The sequence below is a fragment of the Acanthochromis polyacanthus genome, chromosome 10, assembly GCF_021347895.1.
Source record: "Acanthochromis polyacanthus isolate Apoly-LR-REF ecotype Palm Island chromosome 10, KAUST_Apoly_ChrSc, whole genome shotgun sequence".
NCBI lineage: Eukaryota > Metazoa > Chordata > Actinopteri > Pomacentridae > Acanthochromis > Acanthochromis polyacanthus.
This window is the reverse complement of record NC_067122.1, coordinates 26,287,833-26,307,831: the sequence shown is the minus strand read 5'-3', so window position 1 is coordinate 26,307,831 and position 19,999 is coordinate 26,287,833. Positions and strand designations below refer to the sequence as shown.

The following is a 19,999-nucleotide window of genomic DNA, read 5'->3' as shown; positions in this document are numbered from 1 at the left end:
ACACGAAAAGTGCAAATTTAGCATGACGCTTAACAGAGCCACGATAACCACATTAATAGGAAATAAACCAGAGTTCTCTTCTAAGGCTTTCAATGAACAGAATTCATGGCAAACTTTTAGTAGGTTTCCAGCTTTAAATACCGAATAAGAACTCTGTTGACTTACCCCATACACCAGTTCCCCAACCATGCCATTCCACATCTTGGTTTCGGGATCTCTGGCTCCGTACTTGCCATCTGAGACAACCTTGAGTTTGTACTGGTAGCCCACATGCTTGGCTATCTCTGCAGCCAGCTCAACAATGTAGCCCTCGTACTTTTCATTCCCCGCAAATTGCTCGTGGTGCTTCTTCAGCATGACATATGGAGACTCCTGTTGGATGTAGGGCAACCATGAGTAAAACACATCTTCTCCAGTTATCATCAGTTTTATATCCGTTACTTTGGGTGAAAAATGAAAATCATTTACAGGAAATCACAGATGAGGTTTCTGAGATAACTGAGCGGTTTCTGTGATGTGGAAACAAAATGTTCTCCCCACAGGCTGTTGTGACTGTACAGATATAACTTTTACAGCAGGGTAGTTTGTTGAGCTAATTAAATCAGAGACAACATTATGGCTCATAATAAAACTCTAGCATGCAGTAAAGTTTAATACTATTTGAGAATTTGGGTAGGAATGTTATGGATACATTTTATAATGTGGTGTAATTCACATTATTATGCAACTTTTTACTCTTTGTTTAAAGGCGATGCTTAGAGACAAAAAACAAAAGAGAAATAAATTATTGGGCTCAGATATAATTGTTGGTGCGAAAGGTTGAGAATCAAAGATGATTGTATGAAATTACAAGGTATTATTGTGGCTTTGTTCCTTGGAAAGTATGGTGTGTAATTCAAACACAAAAGGTGCCTAAGTGTGATCATTACGACAGCCTTGCCACGCTGAAAGGGGTGTTGATAGAATGTAACAAGCTGCAAGGAAGCGGAGGAATCAGATTAGTAGTTGAGAAGACATCACATCTGAAGCGAAGATGCACCTGTGTGTGTGTGTGTGTGTGTAGGTGTGTGTGTGCGTACTTATGTATATGTGTGTGCGAATCATGTAGACTGTGAGGCTGACAGAGCTTTCAAGCCTGGCTGACCTCTGCTCCAGGACCGGGCTGTTCTTCTTGTTATACCGACATCTGTACATCTCACACTGATTGACTGGTCTGAGAAATTACAGCTGACATGACACCTGAGGCCCCCACTTTACTTTGAGAGAATTATATTTGATACAGAATTCCAGACAGCTCGGTTATCCACCTGCAGTCGGAAGGCTTCAATTCCCACAAGTTGTTAGGTGTGACTGTTTTCAGCTAAGGCTATGCTGAGCTGAGCAAATTGTGCCGCCATGTTTCATCTGGGTCTAGAGATGCAGTGGCGGTTGGGGGGTTTCCCCTGTGTGTTACAGTTATCTGTGTTCTCCTGCTCTTTATGGTTGGAGTGAAGGTAATCATTGTTACACGCAACCTGAAACCCACTGGTAGACAAATGGCACCCCAGGGGGACAGTGGAGGGAAAAGGTCTGGCATGTGGCGCTTTCCCAGGGTATGCACTTGCACCCACAGTCACAAAGACACACACATGCATACACACACACACTCACATATATATATATATATATATATATATATATATATATATATATATACACACGTGGACAAAATTGTTGGTACCCCTCAGTTAAAGAAGGAAAAACCCACAATTCTCACTGAAATCACTTGAAACTCACAAAAGTAACAATAAATAAAAATTTATTGAAAATTAAATAATCAAAATCAGCCATCACTTTTGAATTGTTGATTAACATAATTATTTAAAAAAACAAACTAATGAAATAGGGCTGGACAAAAATGATGGTACCCATAACTTAATATTTTGTTGCACAACCTTTTGAGGCAATCACTGCAATTAAACGATTTCTGTATTTGTCAATGAGCGTTCTGCAGCTGTCAACAGGTATTTTGGCCCACTCCTCATGAGCAAACAGCTCCAGTTGTCTCAGGTTTGATGGGGGTCTTCTCCAAATGGCATGTTTCAGCTCCTTCCACATATGTTCAATGGGATTCAGATCTGGGCTCATAGAAGGCCACTTTAGAATAGTCCAACGCTTTTCTCTCAGCCATTCTTGGGTGTTTTTGGCTGTGTGTTTTGGATCGTTGTCCTGTTGGAAGACCCATGACCTGCGACTGAGACCAAGCTTTCTGACACTAGGCAGCACATTTCTCTCCAGAATGCCTAGATAGTCTTCAGATTTCATCGTACCTTGCACACTTTCAAGACACCCTGTGCCAGATGCAGCAAAGCAGCCCCAAAACATTACTGAGCCTCCTCCATGTTTCACCGTAGGGACAGTGTTCTTTTCTTCGTATGCTTGGTTTTTGAGTCTATGAACATAGAGTTGATGTGCCTTACCAAAAAGCTCCAGTTTGGTCTCATCTGTCCAAAGGACATTCTCCCAGAAGCTTTGTGGCTTGTCAACATGCATTTTTGCAAATTCCAGTCTCGCTTTTTTATGAGTTTTTTTCAGCAGTGGTGTCCTTCTTGGTCGTCTCCCATGAAGTCCACTTTGGTTCAAACAACGACGAATGGTGCGATCTGACACTGATGTACCTTGGCCTTGGAGTTCACCTTTAATTTCTTTGGAGGTTGCTCTGGGCTCTTTGGATACAATTCGAACGATCCGTCTCTTCAATTTGTCATCAATTTTCCTCTTGCGGCCACGTCCAGGGAGGTTGGCTACTGTCCCGTGGGTCTTGAACTTCTGAATAATATGAGCCACTGTTGTCACAGGAACTTCAAGCTGTTTAGAGATGGTCTTATAGCCTTTACCTTTAAGATGTTTGTCTATAATTTTTTTTCGGATGTCCTGGGACAATTCTCTCCTTCGCTTTCTGTTGTCCATGTTCAGTGTGGTACACACCTTTTCACCAAACAGCAGGGTGACTACTTGTCTCCCTTTAAATAGGCAGACTGACTGATTATGAGTTTGGAAACACCTGTGATGTCAATTAAATGACACACCTGAGTTAATCATGTCACTCTGGTCAAATAGTTTTCAATCTTTTATAGAGGTACCATCATTTTTGTCCAGGCCGGTTTCATTAGTTTGTTTTTTTAAATAATTATGTTAATCAACAATTCAAAAGTAATGGCTGTTTTTGATTATTTAATTTTCAATAAATTTTTATTTATTGTTACTTTTGTGAGTTTCAAGTGATTTCAGTGAGAATTGTGGGTTTTTCCTTCTTTAACTGAGGGGTACCAACAATTTTGTCCACGTGTGTATATATACACACACAATTGTGCACATAGACATTCCATGGCATACAGAAGGTCCTCCAGGACTCAGTCTCATTGACCTCCGAACAGTTCCACTGTGATCTACTGTCACTCAGCCATGTTAAATACAACAAAGACGGACATTCATGTTCACAAGAGTGTTTGTGTATGTAAGCAAATGCAAAAACACATAGGAGTACGTGAAATAAAACAACATTCATGTAACTGAGTGTGCTTGATTAACTTAACTATTTATAAAATTGTGAATCCCCTGCCACACTCACCTGTGCATGCTACTGCTAGCCCTACATTTTAACAATATATGTGCCTTTGCTAATAGTCATCAATAGAAAAGTATTTGATTTTATTTAATTATGATTTTAATAAGTAATATATTCATTTGGTTGCACAATTGCAAGATAAAGAGAGCACAGTGGAAAAACACTGCCAACACGTAACATTCTGCTATCTCTCTGACAGAACGTAATTATAGTCTTTACTGGTTTGCCATCACTATACCATACACATACAGGCACTATTTACTCTGTTAATAATATGCAGTTGCTCAAATTATTATTACTGCATATATTATTTCATGTCTGTGACATATTCAGACACATCCTAGACATTGAAACTATAGGGGAAGTTGTCACTTTTGTCAAGTTGCTCGTACGATATCAGTACAACTACCAGGGTCATTCCATCTCAAATTACCAGGTGCCTCCGCTCAACCTCATCTGATTTATCCAATAACTTTTCAAAAAAGTGGCTGCCGCTTTTTGCACATTTTTCCCAAATTGAAATTTGAGTCTGTGTTTGAACCACAATATTTCAAAGACTACTATAGATGAAAGCCTCACATTAAAAATCCAGTTTTTGAATACAGAATATTTTTAGAATTATTAGGTACTTAGTCACAATAAATAGAAAATTAAAAGGCATTTTTCATTAAATTTTCACAACTGATTGCACAAGCTGTACTACGAAAACAAAAACATTTCAAATATAACTAAGATTTTTTTTTAAATTAAGGGCATATTTTGATGTTAATAAGTTAAATAGCTCCTGACATGTTGTTTTTCAAACATAGCCTCAAATTTCAATGCGTGAAATACATGTCAAAAGTGAGACACCGATATTTTCCATACATATTCATTCATTTTAATAAAAACAAATGGACAAACCTGATGAATCTGAGATAGTCGAGCAGAAATAGCTCTAAAAATGTGATCATTTGAGATGGAATGGCCCATTAACAGATGAGAACTGTGTGTTCACGGGTGAAAAATAGGCCAAAAGTCACTGCAGCGAGGCTTAATCGAGTCGCAAGTATCACACAGGCTGTGTGGCTGCTTTAACTTGGTAAAACAGGAGGTAAACTCAAAAGCAAGCAGTTCTGCACCCGCCATGCACAGGCAAGGTAAGCAGTGTGGCACAAGTTTAAGATTAACCTGTTTGATTTGTTGCAGACCTTGCATGAGTTTTGAAAATTACATGATCGTCTCTTGTAAGCTGCCGTTCTTTGCCGAAAGCTTATGAAAAGAATCTATTTTACTAGTTGCACACACTGAGTGCGATTAAAAACAAGTCATAAAATTTCACTAATGGCCTGGTTTTATTGTAAAGACATAATCATCAGAACATCAAGCTTTGGTGCTCCATTAAACCAGTTCTGCTTCATTCCTCCAGCTTAGTCTGTGTGCATAAGCTTGGACAGCAGGGATTGCAGTGAAGTGACAAACAATAACCTTCCTCAAGGAACGAACCACTGAGCACCAAAGTTAGAAGGTGTAAAAACTCTCCTGCTGCTCACACCTTATCTCTTCGCTTAGGTTCCAAGACGGAAAACCAATTTATCTTCCTAGAAAAGGGGACACTGATAGGAGATTATGTCAGAAAGAGTTATTTTGGGTCCTTACCCAGGAGACTGCAATTTTGGATTCAAATACGGATTTCTAAATGTTATTTTTTAACTTAGAGGCAGATATATGGCATGTTAAGTTCAGCATATTCTACCAAATGCACTACATCATTGGCTTGTCAGACCAACTCAAATGCAAACTAATCGACACCTCCTGTCATGTTTTAAATGCACTACTTTGAACTGACTTTACACTGCACGCTAACACAGCTGATTACACAAAATGTACACTTTTCTTCATACAATAAAATATCTATACATTTGAAACATCACTTTGTCAGTTTGCAATTGTACTGCAGACACCTGGAGAGGCAGAATAGATCTACAATCATCTTTATTAGGAACTCCTGTGAAATCTCTTGCAATCCAATACACAACAGCTCTGCCATAAATTCTACTCTTATAAAGCTGCTGCATTTTCAGCTTTTGTTGATGCTTATTGAGGTCATCGTGGGTGGTGCTAGTATTCTGTCCACCCCATTAACATACATGAGGTAGTAAAAATGGTAGAGACTATAAAATACACTACAGGCCAGTACAACAGCACTATCACTCACTATGATCTTAATAATAAATATAAAGTCAAACTAGCTTTTAACTGCGCCAACAAAAGCTGAAAACGAGGAAGTTTTGCAAAAGTAGAATCCATGGCAGAGTTTTTGCATAGTACGGAATTAGATTTCACAATCAATTCATCATTACATTTATCTACCTTGTTCATCCATTATTGACTTCGCAGTTTTAAACATGTATGTATTTGGCTGCATCTATCTCTTTAGCTAACTATTTTGAACCTTCATTCATTGGATTTTGTCAAATATTCTGATAATTTATCCACTTTAGCTCATTTTTACAGCTTTTCTGCTTGTTTGCTTCTAGTCCATTCTTAACTACATGTCATGTTTGTTTCAGCTGAATAATAGGCGGATCTATTTGAAATTTCAATTTTTGACAATACATTAATAAAAATAAACTTAATGTGCAATATATCCTTCAAATAAGCAGCCCACCAGATTTTTTGCTCCAAGTCTGAGCCAATGCTGGTATAGCTCAGGAGTATGTGTCATTCAAAACAGGGTTATAAAGTTAAGACTAATGTATCTTATTTGCACAGCACACTCCAAGGCCTTTAATTAACTTAAATCAGCAATGAACAAATAGTGTAGGATTTTTACCTCCTTTGCTATTAGCTGAAAGAATTGCATTAAGAGTTCATTTTGGGCTTTATTAGACTGAACCATTGACTATTGCAGCCATTCTGCACCAATTTGTTGACACTTAAGCAATTATGTCCCCTAACTGGGAGGCACAGTTGCAATCAGAAATTTCCCATATCCTCATTACAACTTGGAGTTTAACTTGAGCAGTTTTTCCTCTCATTTTTAATGCCATTATACTGTTGCCGCTCTCGAAAAAAGATTGCACGGATTGGAGTGTGCCAATGCTTTTTTTTTTAATTTATTTTTTTCTATTATTCCACATTGTCTCTTGGCGCCATCACATCCACCAAGCCTTTATCTGGTGAGCGGTGAATGCCTCTTAAGGGAAGCATGCAGTTCAAATCCTTTATCCCATTAATCCTCACAGTGGAGATCAGCTGCATGAACACTAACCTGTTAGACCTCAAGTCTGCTGCATAATGTGTAACACGAACCGACGTGTGTGTTTTACACACTTCATCCATGTATTGCATTATACCTGATTTCACTGTGGTAGAATCACATGGCAGCAGAGAGGCCCAGAGATAAAAGATACTGGAAAAAATATACCAGTAGTACAAGAAGAATAGTTTATCGACATGGAGTACTTCGTGGTATTAAATTATCAACAAGCTCCAGACACTAAGAACATCCTGTACCTGCAGGGATATACTGTAGTTACCATCTTCTCTATGCTACAATCCTACAATTTCTCAGCCAGGCATTATCAGCCGTGTTTCTCTTTTGAGAGAATGTCATGATAACTTATGTGCCACACTCCCTCCTCTCGTACAGAGGCCAGGCATAGACTTATTACAACCTTGCCAAGTCATGTTGAACAACCTAGTGGTGACATCTGAGCCAAATTAAGGCGGGGAGAGAAATAAAGGACACAATGACATACTGCAGCCTCAGGAATAGGTGATTTTTAGTGCTTGTGATGTATTTATGAAGCTTTTATGTCACACAGCTGCTTCTGCAGTGATAAATGCACCAATGCTCCCTTCTATTTTTTTTCTATTCATCTCAACATGATATCTGAGATGATGTTGACCGTATGTGTTTTTTAAATAGGCACTATTTCAACTCTGCACATCATCAACCCTTTCTGTCAGTAGGCCAGTGTCCACCCAGACAAAACGCTGCGCTTGAACTGTACTTGGCCAAATCAAATTCTCCTGATTCAGATTCTGAGCAGGCAGGCACCAGTCAGATAGAGAGAAGTTAGCAGAGTATATTTGGGAAGGAGGGAATGGGAGTGAGATACAATCACAGATGTCTGCTGAATCCTTTCAGGGGAGTGAACTCTTAGGAACTCTATCATAAAAGAAAATGAAAAATGGTTCCCTGACTTGCTCTGTCTTAGTCTCTCCCATTCCTCCCACCCCTCTTCTCCCCAATTCCCTCAACCTGAGTTTTTTGTTTAGTTTTTTTTTTTTTTAAATTCAGACTTACCAAGATAGTGGTGACTATGTAAGTTCTGTTCTGTAACCCGTAGGTCTCGTTGCTGCCTCTCATGAAGCTGGCTGTGGTCACATACTTCTCATCTTCGTTCCAGTAGCCGACCTAAGGCAGGAAGAATGTGTAGCAAAAGTCAGTTATTTAACAGGTTAGAGTTAAATTTCCACTATATAAAAGTGAAAAAGCTTCCCTTATAGTACTACTCACACTTGAATAAAAGCTATTTATCATATTTCTCATGACTTAAGAATACTTCAAATTTAAAAAAAGGTCCAATGATCTATGAAATTAGCTGAGTACATTTTACTTTGCATGACTGAGGCACCAAACGTGAACGCATGTGAAGCACTAGTGCAAAATATAACTGCAATGATGAATAATGGTATTGAAATGTGTAATTAAAAGTACAGCAGCTTTAGGCTAATATTTGCTTTAGATAAAATGCAAATGTTCATTCATCAGCGTTGCAAAAAAAATAAAAAAATAAAATCCCTGCATCTGACACAGAGGTGCTTAACTGTACTCACTGTATGACTTCACTTTCTACAGTCCAAAAGCTTCTTCTTCTTCTTTGTGGCACTCATACTCACTTACACATTAGTACTATAGAAAAATGGAATAACTACATTTCCCATGAGACATATAATGTAATGTATAATAGGGCTAAATCCTTGTCTTTCCTTGACTTTTAATGCTCAAAGTACATGCATGAATAAGCATGTGATCACTCGAGAGCTGCTGTAAAAGGTTAACCTTCAGTGTAAGTAGTTAATGGCCTGCGCCGTGTAGTGATGAAATACCGACTTATTGAACTGAACAACCATTATATTGACATTTTCCTTTTAAGCTAATGCAATAAAGCAAAAAAACATTTCTAAAATTAAATACCATTAGTGCATGAGTGTATATTATCTTAAACATAATTTATATATATATCATGTATCACTAGTATCTATCATCCATCTATCTATATCTGTCTGTTTTCATAGTTATTTAACATATGTAATTTTATTGTTTTAAATAATAAATTAGCAAATAATTGCTAAAAAGCCTAAACACACAAATAATCTCATGCGAAAAAAATAGGACTGTAATACGTATTTTACTCATGGGAAATACTGTAAATTTACTAACGATGATTGCCTTTTATTTTACAGTATTTTTTTCTTTTGTCCACCAGCATCTTGAATATTACTCGTTGTGTTTTGTTGTATAATTCTTAGAAGCTTGACTAATATAGCCCCAGAACTTTTATGGACTTATTAAATACGGTGTACGGCTATGAAATAAACAACAAGCTCATTCAGACAATGAGCTTACAGAAAGTTTTTCAGCATGGCCCTTGAGCAAGAACAAACATCCTGAATTGTGGCCTGAGGCTCACCTTCTTTGGTCCGGAGGGGGCCAGCTCCATGACGCTAACGGTGTAGTTGGTTCTGCGGCCTTTCTCATTAAACTGAATGTGACCGGTCAATCCATCTATACGGACCTGTAATAGAGTCACAGACATAGAGTAAGTAATTCAGAAGCTCCGGCTCGTCTGGCAGACGGGTAAATGATACCTGGCGTGAGGCATGATGTTTATTCTTTCGCGTCCGTGCGAGCAGCAAGCATTTGCATGTCACGCTTACTTGCAGTTCACATTAAGGTGTTTGAATAGTGTTCATTTGTGAAAGTCCGCAGTCCCTACAGGGGTGAATGACAGACGGTATGCGTGTACAGTGCAGTGTGTTTGTCTTGGCTGCGTGATGGGATTAATTGAGCGAACACGGCTTCAATCTCCAGTCTATCCGCGGGCAGATGGCTGGATCGACTGAGCAGGCCTCTGTGCAGCCACTCTGCAGACAGAGCCCCGGGCTGCACACAAACACACTCACACACACACATGCAATTATACACATGCCCTCACAGACAGAGAGCATTTATTAAGCCTCCATACTTTATATTAATGGTGTTCCAGAGTAAATAAATAGCAGCACTTGACTTTTAATTTCACTTTTAATTACCCACTATATTGTGTCTTGTTTAAAATATCATTTGGAATGTAATAAAAAGCAATCGTTCCTCGACGCACAAGCACGTCTCGGTGAGATCAAGAAGTCTCAAAGCCAGTCCAGCGTTTGCATTGCCAAATATTACAATTCTAAACTCAATTGCTGGTGTCATACTCCATGATGATCACGGCTGAGCGTTACTGCCTGCAGGTTTTGTTTACTCACCGTGATGTCACATTTGATACTGGAGAGCTCCTCTACGACTTAATGTGAACTTTACACGACAGAATGAGACCTAATTTGTTCAGCCAGCCCCAGCTCAGGAGCCGTTAGCCAATGTGCCACTCAAGAATTTGCAAGTGTGTGTGTGCATTAGGGGAAACTTTATGTCTGTACGTGTGTGTGTGTGTGTGTGTGTGTGTGTGTGTTTGCATTATCTGTGTGTGCAGACCTGCTGCAGGGCTCTCTGGATGTCTATGCCCTGCCCCCAGGGAGCTGGAGGGTTGGCCAGACACTCTCCAGCGTTGCCCCTGCGAGAGATGTCTATCCTCTGTCGCCTCAAATTCTGGAAGGCCGTGGACATAACTTTCACCCCGTCGTATGTAAGAGCGCCTGTGTACTGCAAAGAGAGAGGGGAGAGATTTCAAAAAGAGGTGACATAAATAAAAGCCTCACCATCGCAGCTTTTCTATGAATTGCTCAAGACTTTAAATATTAATACAGCTACATTTCACATCATCAAATATAGCAAAGCTGTACATCCAAGGGTTTAGTTTAGTTGTCGCTGTAAACACACACATGCTTGGACTTAGATTCAATCTCAGTTGGTTGGACAGTATAAATAAACAATCATTAAATAAGCAAAAATTCAAGATGTGAATCCCCAAACTTAGATAGGATCTGTTCGCCTCATTTACTCAAAACCCTTTCATAATTTTCCTTCCACGCAGAGGCAACCCTCGCCTCAGACAGAAAATCAGTTCTCAGTTAACTCTTTTTATATCCTGTGCTACTTTACACCTCCTTAAATCCTAAAAAGCTAGAAGGAGGCCACTAAAAGAAGAGCAGGAGCATAGATCAGAAAGTGAACGAGTAATACTTTGAGTCCACTTCTGGGCACTTTGGAGTCTTTATTATCGAACTCCATCCACTGCTGAACGACGCGGCTCACACCCGGCTCGGAGTTGTTGACAAGCTGGAAGCCGGTGATGTTGGCGCCGCCTTTCCTCAGGTCTGTCAGGTCGATGTCCAGGAAACCCTGCGACAGGAGGCACAGATATGAATATGTATATTAAGTAAATACAATTAGGATTTCATACAAGTGCAAAGCATATTTTCATGCAGAATCTTGACAGGAATTTACTGAAATTTCAAGCTGTGGACCTTGTTTGCCACAAAAAGAAAAGAAAGAAGCACAAGACACAACATCATTTAAGCAGATTAAGGCCTATTTGACATTGTTTTGATGAAGGACATCCTGCATTACATGCCCATGATTTGTAGCTGGAGTCAAGCTTAGTGCATGTCATTTCTAAAGACGGATCTGTTGGTCTTTTCATAGTGAAGAATATTGTAGCTAAGAGCTCTGGACACAGGGGGTTACAATACAAATCTAAGGGGTAGCTAGATCACTGGTTACCAAAAGCTTTGACTTGTGAGTGATTCGTAGACAGTTTCATTTGGAATTTTCCATTTCAACACTACACACTTTTCCAGACCGAAGACAAGATAGTACATTTTTGGGACCACTTTTGACATCTAAGTACAAATGTCTAAATGTTTATTGTGTATATGTAAAATTCATGTAATATCATGCCAAGTATGTTCTATTCTAACTATGTATTCCTGAAGATTGTTGTTCTGAGTTGAGTAACTTGTACAAATCGACCAGACGCCAGATCCAGATAAGTTCACTGCAAAGCTTTGTTATCGAAGCTGCAATGAAGAATGACAACATATCAAATAAAAAACAATACATTCATGCTCTTGCCATATTTATTTAAGCCTCCTCTTTTTAAATTGAAACTGAAAATAACATAGATCAAATTAGTTGCAAATGTGTTGTTTCTGTGTCCATAGAAACAACAGTGAAGTGTCCTTTACGTCACTGCATAACTCAGAAATTTTCATGCAAGCTCAATATCTGGTTAAATGTGATGCTGTGTATAAATGCAATTCAGCAACAGCATTTCCTTTGAAACTAATTTGGTTGCAGATGTCTGGATTTGGTGCATTTATAAGGCACTAGCTGTAGAGCTGTATAGTCAGCTACCATACAGGCACACAGGCAGCACTGCTTATGAATATGCTTTCAGCTGCATGTTATACTTTTGTCTTGCTTTCAATCCATAAAGCTTGCTCTGGCCCGGACTCTCTCACTCGATGGAAAACATTTTAGCTGTGTTGGCTGCTCCAAATGCCATGAAAAACACTCTGTCGCTATGACCAATTAGTTTTATATTTTAGGAAACAGAATGAGGGCAACAGAGTGGAAACACAAATACTTTCTAGATTGTTGTGCTTTTCCCATATTATCCTGGGCTTGAAAACACTAAAATTAAAGCCCATATTTGTCCATTCTGCATAGCTGTGTTGGTTCATTTGAGGGATTTTCACAGGCTTAAACACTTTAAAGTATCCAGTATGTCTGTGCAGATTGTCAGTCATCCAGGTCACGGTAATCTGAAGTGCTTCAGTAGAGGAAAACCGGACTTCTCTTTTTGAGAAAAAAAAGAAAAAGCCAAGTCCATTTGCCTTCCACTGAAGCATTTAGGATTAAAGTGTTCAGTGTTCCACTTCACAAAATAACCATTGAAGATGACTCAGAGAATGAAAACAGCAGAAAACAAAGACTTTTGCTGCACTGAATAATATCGACCATAGTTGTTTAATGTCCGATTAACCCTTAAAATGATTCAAAACAAAACAAAAGGTACTCAGACTCTTAGAAATGGTCAAAACTGATTGAAAAATTGCAATGAGAAATTGCAAATATGAAGTCACAAAGCTGAACAGGTTGGGATTCAGTGGCACCAGACATTGGGAGGTAATTTTGCCTCATTGCAGTTACTGTTTTTACCTGCACCTTCAAAAGTGAAAGGGTTAAACGCATAATAAAAGTTTTTTAAAAATCCTCCCTTTTCACTTAGACAGGTTATTCCATTGAACAGACTTCATCGCCGTCTGTCCGGAGGGACAAGAGTAGTGAGAAAGAAAATAGAAAAGCTCATTTCATGGCGGGAGCAGTCCGGAGCTAATCTGTTATAGACTGAGTCCTCATAGTCTACTGTTAACAATGGCAGGATCAAAACCTTATAGGCTACTGTGAACAATGCAAGGCATGCCTCGGGCACGGCGGAATGGAGAAAGAAGCGATTTACTGTAATTGTATCTCCTACTTGTATTTTCCACCTGACTATTATGAGGGGAAGGCTGTTTTTCAGAGAAGGGAGAAAGGCAGAGAGTGGGAGAGGCAGTTTCAGTCTCTCAGCGGGCTGCCTGTCAGCATGGGGAGAAGAAGAGGCAGACAATTGGGAATGGGTGGGAGTAGAGACAGAGCAGGGGAGAAGAAGGCTTGTCTGTGATTTGCCGAAGGTTTAAAAGCAAAGTTTTGACTGATGAGAAGAGAAGGTGCCTCTCCGCACCGTCTCCTGCTCACCAGGCATCTATCTCTCCCAGCTCTATCCGATTTCTCTCTTCTTCTTCGCTCTGATGTTATTTGCTTCGTGCCATTTGAAGCTCTCTCTGTGCCACATGTCTGTCTCCGACTCTCATTTGTTTACTGTCTTTGATCTTCATATCCATACAGCCAAAACAAATGAGGGACCAATAATAAAGAGGGCTGGCTGTAGCTTAAAGTTCCCTAAAAGTGCTTCATGCTCATTATTTCTTCTTTACTTAAGGAAAGGTCGGCTAGTTCAAGCTCAAAGAGGACGGGCGGCGCTCAGTCTGCCTCCTCCTTTCACCGCCGTCTCCCTAATATACAAGTGTGTGTTGCCAGGTGTCCATATTTCTCAGCCGAACAGACAAGACTTGTGTCTTATTTCTGCTCCGTGGATGAGCTAATGCTGTGCAGTGAGCTGGGGAGGTTACTATAGAAACTAGCCTTTGCTAACAGTAGACATGATGGGGGGTACTGCTGACAGACATTTAAATACTTCAAACTATGTTCAGTCCCGCATACACAGGAGCAGATGTGCACATGAGTAAGTAAATTAGCACGATTTTAAAAAGGCGCAAGGACGCAGGAAAAGTCCTTTTCGGCACAAACCTTTTAATGGACCCATTATAAATGACTGTGGCCACTTTGTGTATCAGCTGTTATTACCGTCTGAGCCTTATCATTTAAAATTAAATCTGGCAAACCGGCCAGACAAGGGAGATTGAGCCAATCTAAAACCCCAGCAGTGAGAAATTGTTCAAGCCAGCAGCTGCATATTAATGTTGTTATTACCACAGCTCCTGTTGGTGTCAGTTTTTCCTTCATTCGGGGTTGCATTTAGCGGTCTACATAGTGTTTTTCAGTGAGAAAATGGCAGCAGACAAGGAGAGCTAATGGATATAAGCTCGCATACATTGGCTGCCTGACCTTTTTCTGTCACTGTGAGTCTGCACAGATTTCTCTCTCTGAGCGTCACAGATTTCCCTCTTGTGCTTTAGTACTCTGCTGTTATTTCTGTGGCTGACACTGAAAGAATATATGATCCAGCTGAAGCGGAAAATGGAATGGTAAGATGAAAAATCAAATAGTTTCCGGCTAAATTATTAGGCACGCACAAGTCCTTCAAACTGGCAATAAAGTATCGAAAGTGTGGAATCCTGTTAAAAGCTACATTTAATTGCAGTGCAAATTCAGTTAAGGTATGAAAGAATGAGGGGTATTTTTGGAAGGAATTTAAATACATTTAAAAAAAAAAAAAAGATTGAGGTAATGATGATTTCTTACCAGGTTGGCCAGGATGTAGTGGTAGCTCTTTGCATTCTTTCCTTGTTCCACAATCTGAAAGACAAGAGAGAGAGAGGAAATAAAATGCCTGTCGCACACGAGCAGAAGGTTGGTTTGTGTGTGAGACAGTGAGAAGGGGGTTTTGACAGTGTCTCAGCAGCATACCAGACACAGTACAGTCAGGGTACTGTACTTGACCTCGAGCAGGACAGACAGAAAGGAGGTTCACAGGAAATCACAGCAGAGGGACTGAACATTTTACACCATCAAAGACTGAATAACTAGAATGTCCTTCCTTCTTTCCTCTCATCTCCTTTAATGCTGTGACCTGACTGTTGCTGCCTCTAGCCTCATCCTCACTCCAAATGAAAAAGACATAAATCAGAATCAGAAATATTTTATTGATCCCAGAGAGGAAATTGTTAACGTTACAGAAGCAGTAGAAAAAAAACTATAAATATAAGCAGAAAAATATGTCCTAAGATATAAACACAAGACAGTATTCATACACACAAATACACCACTGATGCTATTCATATGTGAAAGAAAATTAAAGTGTTTAACTACTAATAAAGGCAAATAACACCCTAAAACTTTTAAAAAGCAGGGACTTAGAATTGCACAATAACCAAAAAAAATCAATAGAGAAGAGAATTTAATGTCTTTAAAATTATAAGAAAAAAATGTAAGTTGCACACATATATGTGCTGATTAAACCGCCCAAAAAAAGTCATTTCAATGCATCAGTGTTACAAATGCAGACCATTATTCCATCCAAATAGTCATCAGGTGGCTGTAAATGGCTTAGATGTAAATATACACTAGAGTTTCCTTCAGAATGTGCAAATTTGAAAAGTCCCCGCCTCTATCTCTGCATTAACCCCACCTAACCCGCTGCAGCTCAGCACACCAGCTCACCTGCAACCTCAAACACTGTTAAACCACTTTATGCTACATAACAGAAAGTTGTAATTTTGGAGGAAATCACTCCTGAAGAAGAACTGATACGGAAAGCCTCATGTTGCAAGTTCACCGGATTAGTTCTTTAAATTTTTGATATGAAATCCCAGAAGTCTCAATTCCTTATCATTTGCCCCGATATATGGCAAAGTTATGTGATGATCGCTGTACGTTTGTCTGTCTGTGTGCGACATTACTCAAAACTGTATAACAAATTTGGATGAAATTTTCAGTGAAGGTCAGAAATGACACAAGGACCACCGGATTACATTTTGGCAGTGATGCAGCTTATAGTCTGGATCCACGGATTTGTTAAAGATTTCTGTATCATTGCAAGATAGCGGCGTGGCGTCACGTAACTATGACAACAAGTGAACACTACATCAGCTGCCTGCTGACTATCACATGATTGCAATCCTACTACAAATCCACCGGGACTTATCCGTCGGAAATGATACAAAGAACAATTGATTAAATTGGGGGTGTTTCTGAGTCATTTTTATGAAAGATTTCATCCGTCAGAAATTATTCAAAGACTGAGCAGCCTTGGTAGTGTACTCCTTCTCTTGTTTTTAATACATAACCAGTATAGTGCAGTTTCAACGTGAAAATACTCAGTCATGGCACTGGCTGCTAAATTTGCTCATGGTGTGTTTTCTACCATCTTGAAAAAACATCATATTTACATGCTAATAAGGCAAATATGTACAGTGCCCTCCAAAACTATTGGCACTCCTGGTTAAGATGTGTTGAAAGCCTTAAAATAAATTCCATTTTTATTGCAGAAGCAAACTCTCACACTGAAATTTGGACAAAAAATGTATTATAGGAGAAGCTTAGGTGCTGTTTTGTTGGTAAAAGGGGGTTGTACAAAGTATTAACATCAGTCGTGCTAATAATTGTGGCACACATGATTTGATGTAAAAGAATTATTTCTTAATGTGTGATTTTTTTTCCCACTGAATAAATGCACTTGAATTAAAGGTTGGATTTTGTTCTTTTGCTCATTGTGGTCCTATTTTATTTAGAAAAAAAAAAAAAATTTAGAAGCTAAAGAACACATCTTAACCAGGGGTGCCAATAATTATGGAGTGGCCTTTTTAGAAAAAAAACAAACTACCTTGGAAATCTTTAACAGACGTACACAGCAAGTACCATCCATTTGTAAATACAGAATGTGTCCCTCTCCTCCTCTTCGTGCTCCAGATTTTCTGCTCTGTTATCATTATTGTTGCCTTGTGAGTTCTGATTTTTGTCTAACATTTAAAAAAAAATGTACAATATTCTTCCCCCCTGGAACTTTATCAAGGTCTCACAATATCATCAAATGACACCGCCTGTCACTGCTGAACTGTGTGTGAAGCCCCTCTCCCACGCCTTCCCTTCATCTGTCCGCTGTCTGCACTGCTGTTGTCGTTCTGTGACCGCAGGCGTCGCAGGTCAGCCGAGCATCGGGGGGTCGGGGCGGTCAGAGAGGTGTGCAGCACAGTGCCAGAGCTGGTTTTATTTATAAATGAAATAGCCACGCTGGACACAACTGTAGCTGACATTTAAATGCAGAGGGGGAAAAAAAAGGTGAGCTGGTGGCGATAGGTCTAGTTTGGCCATGCCTAAATAAAGAGCTTGCTGTAGTGTACTAGCACAACAACCGCGGCTATGTGCATGTGTGTCATCGCAACAGTCACATAAAATAAGGCCAAGTGGGCAGCGTTAATTTAAAGCCATGCAGCATCCAATTAATGGCCTCAGCACAGTGGATAAGAAGCTCATTCAGGCGCTGAGGATGAACTCTTCACATTTTGCAGCCCTCTTCTTCTCTCGGAGCATTTTCCCCGGTGTGTACTTCATGGAGTGTACTCATTTGTTTGAGTGTTCAATGTGTGTGTCTAATGAAGCTGTAGGTCACGACAGAAGGTGGCATTTGTTATTAATGGTGACCCCAGCACAAGGCAAGTCCCGCAGCCAAGCCTCAGGCAAGGAAAAGTCGAGGGATGGAGGGGGAGAGAAACACACACCAGCGTCGACGCCAAAGCGCGCCAACACACAATACCACCGCAGTGGATTGTCAAATGGAAAAGTTTTGGGCTGCGAGTAGCTTTTTAATTATACATGCCAAATGGAAGAGTCACTCAGAGTTCAGCCCCAAGAGAACAGGTCACTTTTTGTCTCGGCGTTGGAAAAGCGCGCTGAAACGTTTCTGCTTTGGCTTCTGAATCGCGCTAAATGTTCTCCAAGGAGGCTACGCCAACTCGTATGAGAAGTCACCCTCAGGATGGTGTCAGTGACATTATTGCAAGACAATCTGTGTACTGTATGAGATGAACACAGAGGTGAGTTTAAAGGGAAAAAAAACAGGCTGAGGTGTTATGCTATTGTTTGGGTGCACGGGGAGGGCAGCGTGTAGGCAGGCAGCAGATGTCGGTGATTGATGGTGGCCGTCTGAGTGGAGAAGTTCTCAGGCTGAGCTCCTGGAAGGTGGTGAGAACTGATGCAATAACCTTAACTCTAGACACTGTGCCATCAATAACAGCCACACACAGCAGCGATAGAGTACAGAGAGTGTGTATGTGGGTGCGTTATTTTTTTCCTCATAAACAATGTACTCAAACAGAATTTAAAAAAAAAAAAATAATACAACCGGACTAAAAAAATCATAAATCACTTAAATGACATCAACAAGCAAAAACAAATTGTGGATTTTTCTATTTTCAATGCGCCAGGAACCTTTGGAATAGCAGGTTCTCGATCTCAGACAAAAGGCAGCTCATTTGGCCCGGCTCATTTGGTTGATTTGGCCTGCTGAAAGACAACTGCAGATTTTATCAACTATATCGGGCGAGCTAATTAACATTAGCAACATGAGCCGGTTGAAAAAGCCATCTGTGGCTGACATTTTAATGTTTCCAGCTGGATCATTTTAAAATGAGAGGCCTGTAAAAGGTGTCTCATAAGTGAACTTAATTGCTCCAGTCATGATATCATGCTAAAAGACAGCGTGTCCGTGTTGATGATTTACCTAGATGACATGGGAATAAAAGAAACGGTATTGTTCTGTAGTGGAGTGTGGCACTAGTACTAGTATAAGGGAAGCATAATGCTGCTATTTCAGTAACACTTAGTAGCCTACATTTCTTATATTTTGTATTTTGCTCACTTTTGTAATGAACATTGGCAAATGTCAGCTGCTGTACTTTAAAATTTGCCTATGTATTCTGGTGGAATCCAGAGTTTTGACAGGCACAAAGAGCCTAGTTATGGTTGCTAAGCTTTGGTTGGACAATCTCCGTTGGGTGGAGGGGGTTGGTGAACAGTCATTTGGGATGGCTTTCCCTTTCAACGGCACGGAGGTGAGTAAGTGATGATCCTATCACAAAAGAAACTGCCGGCTCCAAATGCCAACGCCGTGTTATTTATCTTTCCTGTCCTTGATGCTGCAGGAGACTAAACACCACATTGGGCCCACAACCAATCCCACACATTCCTTTTATCACCCCTCCTTTCTCATTCTGCCTATCTGTTTTGTTCATTTCATTAAAATGCGTCCAGCCTATGCTTGGATTGAGTGTTTTTCCAGATAGAAGAGATTTTTTTCCCTCAAAGAAGTCATTTATATTTAAACATGCAGGCTGATTACTCAATGAATTATCAGCTCGATGAGTGTTCAAAAAGGAAACTTCACTGATCAAGCATAAAGCCCCACCAGTATAATTTGAAGCTTATAGATAAGATAGTGGGGTTTTTTTTTAATTGTAATTTTGTCTCTCTGAATCAAGTAGTTTCTTGGCATTTTTTACTGCATTTTTCACTGCAATATAAAATAGAGGAAGAACTCAAAAATGACATTTGTATAATACAACTCAGTTATATTACAATAAATCATACAAATAAATGAAAATCAAAGTTGATTTTCTTGTGTCCATGGGTGTTTCTAATACTGAAAAAATGGTAACTGTATATAATATTATTTTTTTTACTATTTTGTCTCCGATTTACTTCATTTAAAGACAGGAGTGGGTTTTCTCCAGGTACTCCAGCTTTCTCTCACAGTCCAAAAACACGCTGAGGTTAATTCGTGATTCTAAATTGTCTGTAGGTGTGATGTGAGTGTGATTGTTTGTCCGTATATGTAGCCCTATGATAGACTAGTGACCTGGCCAGAGTGTCCCTTGACTTCACCCTAAGTCAGCTGTGAT

General features: G+C 39.7%; 1 protein-coding gene across 1 annotated transcript in view; it reads right to left on the bottom strand.

Annotated features, from left to right (window-relative positions):
- gria1a (glutamate receptor, ionotropic, AMPA 1a) overlaps positions 1–19,999 on the bottom strand; it is a 77,618-nt gene that overhangs the window by 33,651 nt on the left and 23,968 nt on the right. The window contains 6 exon segments of the mRNA XM_022200397.2: positions 166–372; positions 7,902–8,012; positions 9,292–9,396; positions 10,353–10,520; positions 11,001–11,159; positions 14,847–14,900. Coding sequence (XP_022056089.1) covers positions 166–372; positions 7,902–8,012; positions 9,292–9,396; positions 10,353–10,520; positions 11,001–11,159; positions 14,847–14,900 — 804 coding nt within the window.